Genomic DNA, 6,855 nt, shown 5'->3' with positions numbered 1-6,855 from the left:
GCGGTTTGCACCAGGGGTGAGAAAGTCCGGTAGGAATGAGGCCTTCCCAAAGCAGGTGGCGAGAGGAGTGGGATAAAGGAGGCTGCCAGCACACGCGGGGCCATCCAGCACATCGGGGACGCCGAGGCCTCATGCCCGCGCGTCTGGCTTTGGGACATCACGGCAAGCTGCCCCAGGCTTTCCAGGATGGGTTCCAGGCCTGGGACCGGGGCGAGGACGGTGAGACTGCTTTTCTCTACCTCCTGTCAGATGACAAGAACGAAGAGGGTGGCGCTGGCATGTCGGCACAGCCCAGACTCAAGTTGGAGGCGAATCCTCCTCTCCCGACCCGACCAGAAGAGAAAAAAAGAGGGCGAGGCTGAGGATGCGGTGCGAGAGCGGCGTCTGGAGTCCTGGGCGCAGGTGGCCTGGAGTGGGCGCTTGTGGTTTCGCCTTGGGCTGCGGTGCGTCGCCTCTCCCGGCCAGGGCGGGGACTGCGGAGTGACCCTCTCCTAGCACAAGGCCGGGGATCCTGGGCCAACAAGGCAGCCACTGTCGGAAGCTGCACCGCTGCTGTCGGCCTCCCCTGCTCGGAAGCTGCACCGCTGGCCCTCAGCAGAGAGCTGAGGAGTCTGCGGAGGTGCAGACGCTCAGGATTTCCTCCGCATCCTGGCTTTCTGAGATCTCCCCGTCCGGAGAAGGACCGAGTTCCTGCCAACTCTTGGCCTGTGTGTCCGCCCCGCCCTACGGCCAGACCTGGGCAAGGGCGCCCTCCTTCGCAGCCCCGGAAGACTCCCCGTTTTGTCCTCAAGCCACTTGTGAGGTCGAAGTGTGGTTCGGCCCCCAAGGCAACACCTACCCTAAACTTTAGGGCTTTTGGGTCGGCTCAGAGTTCAAGCTTCTTAAAAGCAACAAAGACTTTCTAAAGCCCTCCACCCCTCCCCTCCCTTCACCCCTCCCCTCCCTTCACTCTTCAGCTTACACGCACCCGCTCCTCCTCCTCCCCCAACCCTTCTTTTCTAAGACTTGGGGATGAGTTTAAATCATTGTGCTCCCATTTCTCAGTAACCGCCTGCCTTGAGCTTTTGTTCTCTTAAAGTAGGATCGCACACTGAAAGAGGGGCTGGAGATGAACAGTTTGACCCTTCTGGGACAGTTCACGCAGTGGCCAGGAGCGGCCCTCGGTCACTAGGCTCGCGGCTGCTATTCACGCGCTCCCCTCCCCCTCCACGGAACATTTCAGCCTCGCTTCATCTGGACAATCTTTCAGACCACACAAGTGCCTCTTGAATTGATTTAAGTTAACAGAGTACTCGGAGAGTCCAGTCCGGGCTGTTTGGCAGCGGTCACGTCTTCACAAAGCGAGTACAAATCGGAATTGCCTACACACACACACACACACACACCCCAACCTCGAGCAAAACGCGGAGCAAATGCAATTTTGTTATCCAGGCAACTGAGTGCCAATCGCTGGTTTTTGGTTTGCCCACCTGAGGGCTCTTTGGCATATCCTTTGGGTTAGTTTTTTTTAAAGATATTTTCATCTAGAAAAAAATATTTCCAGAAGACCTCACTCTTCAAGTGGAAGGCAACTCTTGAAAGTGCAAACAGCCCAGACTCAAAGGGGGATTTTTTTTTACATGTGTACTTTGCATGCACCAATGTCATACATCTGAAACAAAACCCTTATTTGAAAAAAATAACAGTGAGATCTGTAATGTTGTATAATTCAATGGATTAGAAAATGATTTAGCACCATGTTTGAATACGTCCCCAACCTACATAGTTCCTAACAGTATGGAACTACTGCATCCTTGGAAAGAGACTTTTAGAATAAGAATAAATGGTGTCATCTAATGCCATATACAAAACATCTGCACAGACTACTTGGAGACATACTTCAATTTCTTACTGGCAAGCAGCACAGAGGGTTTGGACTTCAGTGAATTATAATAACACAAAATCCTGGGGGTGGTGAGGAGACACCAAAAGTGGGGAATCAGGTGCCCAAATACTATTAACCATCCACTGAAGGAAGTCATTGTGCATCACCAGTGCTAAGCGTTAGACCTGGCTGGATCTCATTGTCACTTGGGATTATACAAGATTCACCGGGCTTCCCTTTAAACCTGTACTTACTTGGATTTGGGACTGTTCTTCCCCCAAATAGGTTTTATCATTGAATAAACCTAACACCCCATCAATAAACCCCAAATTTTAATCAATGGATCCAAAGAGGTGTTTGCATGATGCTTAACCAAGACTTCTTCTGTTGTCTGTTGCTTGCACCTTTTGCCTTGTTTTTCTTTCCTGGCAACTCTGGGTAAGGTGTAGGCACGCAAAGACTGACACGCTTGGCATCCCTGCACCTTTTCTCGGTGCATTCTTGGCCAGTTACGATCTTTCCCTTACAGTACATCAGTCTCCTCCTTCATTTTATTCAAATCTACAGATAAAAACACTGCATCCATTAGAATTCACATGTTCCTTCCATCCCTACCAGGGCTACTCCAGATCACACTTTTGGTGGGTTAACTTGTAGGGGGAACTATGAGGAAAACTTGAGCTTGTTTGGTGTCCATGACTTTAACCTACAAAATAATTCTGGTGGTGCAGCCAATGCACTCAATCTTGACATTTTTCATGACATCAAAGTCACTTCTGATGTTCTGATTGTGTGGATTCTGATATAGAAACAGCAAAATGTGAGAGGAGTGGACCCTGTGCGCTGGGCAGGCTGAGGGAGCCTCTCTTTTCCTCGTGTCTGCACAGGTAGCCAGGGAAATCAATCACCAGGAGGAGACTGGTGAGCAATGCCTTTTAGATTCAGAGAATGGGTTTTAAAGGAAGAACAGTTAAAAACACACACAGCAAAAAGCAAAACAAGTCATGTGGCTTTGCACACTTCCCAGACAGGTTGTTTGAAGTTGGGAGACCTGTAGTGGCAACAGCCTTTTCACTGGATCTTCATTTTCATTTTCTTTACTTTTGGCCTTCCAATATCACTGTTGCCTCTCTACAAGAGAAAAGAAACAACTTAGAGTTTCGTCAGAACACTAACAGCCATTCTAGCCTCCTATGGAATTCTACCGGCTTCAAGTTCCTACAAGCCGAGGGGATAAACCCTTAGATATTATTCTCTTTTCTTTGAACTGAATTTGCACCGGAGACTCTGGAGGACGCCTCTCCTGCCTCCTGACGGGGCACCGGCTGCCTCGAGGCCCAGTACAGGCCTTTGGGAGCTCCGGTTATGCCAGGATGACAAGCGGGTGGGTGTGAGCCTGGCGGGGACGAGGAAGGCCGGCGGGTTGCAGAACAAGTGCCCCCCCCTTCGCCCCCGCAAAGTCCCCAAGTCCAGCAGCCCTTCAGCTCTTTTTCTTTTCCTTCATTGAACAGTGGCGGAATCGGGATGCTGGGCCCCTTGTCCCTACAACGCCCCCCAGTGCGGAGCAGAGGTCACGGAGGAGTCAGCGTAGCTCCCACCGCCACCCCAGCTCCCTCGAGTAGAGGCAGCTCCGGTTCTGCTCGCTGCCCCTTTTGTGATCCTCCCAAACTCTCCCGTTCCGCCCAGAAGAAAGTGGGCGAATGCAAAGGAAAACCCGCGTGAGCCCCCGAACCTGTTTGCTGCAGGTTAACAGAGTTCTTTTCAGTCCTAACCTAGAGTTAACCACTCCTCAGAACGCCCATCGACAGCTCCCCCTCTCAGCCCCCTCTCTCTGAAGCCCTCTTCTTCATGTCCCTTTGCTCTCCTACGCCAGTTTCTGGGGGACCCGAACGCGCTCCCCGACGCTGAGCTCGCCACCCATATCTCGCACCTCTTGGCTCTGCTAACTACAATGAATGCCTTTTTAAAAAAATTGTTTACTATCTAATACAGCCTCTAAGAGGCTTTGCCAAGAGACGCCGGCCCGCACCACAGGGCTAAACAGCTTTCCCCGGGATTCTGACCCCCATTAACTAATTCCTCGGTTTCCTTTGCCCGGGAGCTGAGATGCCCAGCAGCGCCGGGTGCGTCTGCGTGCGAGCGAGCGCCGAGGTGGGGGATGGTGGTGGAGGGAACCGCGGGGGCCGGGAGGACTGGGGCGGGGGCGGGAGCCGGGGTGCCTCCCCCCTCAACACAGTCAGCGCCCCTGCCTCGGCCCCCGGCGCCCGGGCCCCTAATGAGCTGCCGAAAGGGAGCGAGCTGCGGTGCGCGTGGCTCGCAGGCCTCCCGGAGTCCGGGGCGCCCTGATTGGCCAGCTGCGCCTCGCGACCTCCATTCATTAATAAATTAGCGGCACGCTCCAGCCGAGCGCGAGCCACCAATCACAATGGACAGCGGCGGCGACAACAGCCGCAGCTTGAGCCACTGCCGCCGCCGCCAGGGCTTCTGCAGCTCTGGCCGCAGCCGGGAGCTCCAACGGGAGCTTTAGAACCATTTTATGTTGATTAGATAAAGGGGGGAAAGGAAGGCGGGGGTGGTGCTGGGAGGAGGAGGATGGATGGATGGCCGGGCCAGAGAAGGGGGGGAAAGGCGGTGAAGAAAGAGAAAGAAATGAATGATGATAATGCAATGAAAAGAATAAGCCAGGGGAGGGAGAAGCGGGGCAGAAGGGAGGGGTGACAGGGGGCGAGCGGGCGGCGGCGAGGGTGTGTATGTGGTGGGGGCCCGGGGGCACATCTGATTGTTTTCCTGGTGGTATATAAGGGGTTTTAAGGAGAGTCGTGTGCCAGACACGCAGCCACTGAACCACAAGCAGCTTCGCTTTAACTGGAGTGCCTGGGAGTCGCGTGCCAGGAGCCGCACGGCCAAGGACTGACTGACAGACAGACACGCACCACCACCACAACACACGAGACTCCGGCGGGCCGCCGCCGGGCTCTTGGCAAACTCCGGTGTCGGAGAGGTCCCCCGTGGAGCCGCGCGGCCGCAGCGCAAGGTCCGCTGCTTTCAAGCCAAGACCGAAGGACGCAGCGCTCGCGCTTCCGGCTGCGCCAAAGTCACCTCTCCGCGGAGGCGCACTCGGAGCCTAGCAAGTGAGTAGCCCAGCACTGGGGTTCCCAGCTTGGTCCGCTGCTTCCCGCTCGCAGTCGGACCTCTCTGGCACCCGCTGAAGGCGCCGGGACAGCAGTCCTTGGCCGGGGACGCAGCTCGGCCGTCAGCGCTGCTTGCACTGTGCCGGATTCGAGGGAGGCGCTCCCGACTTTGGAGAGCACTGTATGGATTCTCCCCTGCCGCCCTTCGGCTACGGCGCCTTGGCAGACCCTTCTGTTTTCGGGTGTGCGTGGGGACGTGCCCCGTGACACGGGGAACGTGCCTCTGCTTCTGTGTTTACATCTCACTGGCCTCTTCTTTTCTCCCCTATCTCTCCTACAGCATGTTCGTCAAAACCGAGACCTTGGAGTTCAAGGAGGAGGAAGATGTGCTGGTGCTACTTGGCTCGGCTTCTCCGGCTTCGGCCGCCCTCACTCCACTATCGTCCAGCGCAGACGAGGAAGAGGAGGAGGAGATGGGCGCGTCGGGAGAGGCGCGTCGGCAGCCTGGGGTCGAGGCGGGACTGGGGGCGCGGGGCAGCTCGGCGGCGGTCGCTGCCGAGGGCTGCCGGCCCGCGCGGTTACTGGGTCTGGGACACGAATGCAAGCGGCGTCCCTCGCGGACGCGGGCCATGTCTCGCGGCGCCAAAACGGCCGAGACCGTGCAGCGCATCAAGAAGACGCGCAGACTGAAGGCTAACAACCGCGAGCGCAACCGCATGCACAACCTTAACGCGGCGCTGGATGCGCTGCGCGAGGTGCTCCCCACGTTCCCCGAGGACGCCAAACTCACCAAGATTGAGACGTTGCGCTTCGCCCACAACTACATCTGGGCGCTCACCGAGACCCTGCGCCTGGCCGACCACTGCGGGGGTGGCGGCGGGGGCCTGCCGGGGGCGCTCTTCTCCGAGGCTGTGCTGCTGAGCCCAGGAAGCGCTAGCGCTACCCTGAGCAGCAGCGCCGATAGCCCGTCGCCCGCCTCCACGTGGAGTTGCACCAACAGCCCTGCGCCGTCCTCCTCCGTCTCTAACTCCACCTCCCCCTACAGTTGCACTTTATCGCCAGCCAGCCCGGCCGGGTCAGACTTGGACTACTGGCAGGCCCCAGCTCCCGACAAGCACCGCTATGCATCTCACCTCCCCATAGCCAGGGATTGTATCTAGAGCTGCGATCTCTGCTCTTCCCTCTCCTCCCCGCTCACCCGCCAGGCCTTACTGGCAGCTGTGGCTCGTCCTCCCCCTGCTCACCAACAAGCCCACCTCCCGCCCTTACCCGCCTCCATTCTCCACGCTCTGGAAGCCACTCACCCCGCTTCTTGGAGCACTTGCTTTCCGTAGTTGTGGGGTTCCTTCCTGCAGATGGGCTTTCGCGAAGGTGCAAGTATGGGAACTAGGGAAGATGCGCTGGGAAAAGAGGTGGCGAAGGTGAAAGAGCGCGTGGTGGACGCCACTCCTCCCTTCCTCGGCCACGCCACGCCACGCCCGCTGGGGACTCGGCGTAGCGCGTGTGAATCTCCCAGTGGAGATTCAACCAGTTCTCATGATCTCTTCACTTTCGCTTCCACATAGAGATGTTAATGTCGAGTAGAAACAAATGTATCTTAGCATTTGAATGATTTCACCGGTAATAATGTTATCCACAGATTTGCAAGGGCAGGCATCTGCTTTATTCCCATTGCTGTCTGCAGGCTGTGGGAATTTCACCTGTCAAACCAAACTTTCCCTCTCTGATGTGCACTTTGTTCTGTTTCCCATATTCGTCACAATGCCCATTGTCCTGTCCTTCTTTCTCCTTTCTCTTCACCATTTTGCCATCTGTCTGTTATGATTTATAAGGGGGGGGGGACTTGTTTTGTTAGAGGGC

General features: G+C 56.2%; 1 protein-coding gene across 1 annotated transcript; it reads left to right on the top strand.

Annotated features, from left to right (window-relative positions):
- The first annotated feature begins 4,649 nt into the window (after positions 1 to 4,649).
- Positions 4,650 to 6,306, top strand: NEUROG2 (neurogenin 2). Its single transcript, XM_004594520.2, has 2 exons — positions 4,650 to 4,995; positions 5,336 to 6,306. The coding sequence occupies exon 2, from the start codon at positions 5,337 to 5,339 to the stop codon at positions 6,153 to 6,155; it is 819 nt and encodes a 272-aa protein (XP_004594577.1). The 5' UTR covers positions 4,650 to 4,995; position 5,336; the 3' UTR covers positions 6,156 to 6,306.
- Positions 6,307 to 6,855: the final 549 nt, after the last annotated feature.

The sequence above is a fragment of the Ochotona princeps genome, chromosome 7 (genome assembly GCF_030435755.1).
Source record: "Ochotona princeps isolate mOchPri1 chromosome 7, mOchPri1.hap1, whole genome shotgun sequence".
Classification (NCBI taxonomy): Eukaryota; Metazoa; Chordata; class Mammalia; order Lagomorpha; family Ochotonidae; genus Ochotona; species Ochotona princeps.
This window is presented reverse-complemented; position numbering and strand designations above follow the sequence as displayed.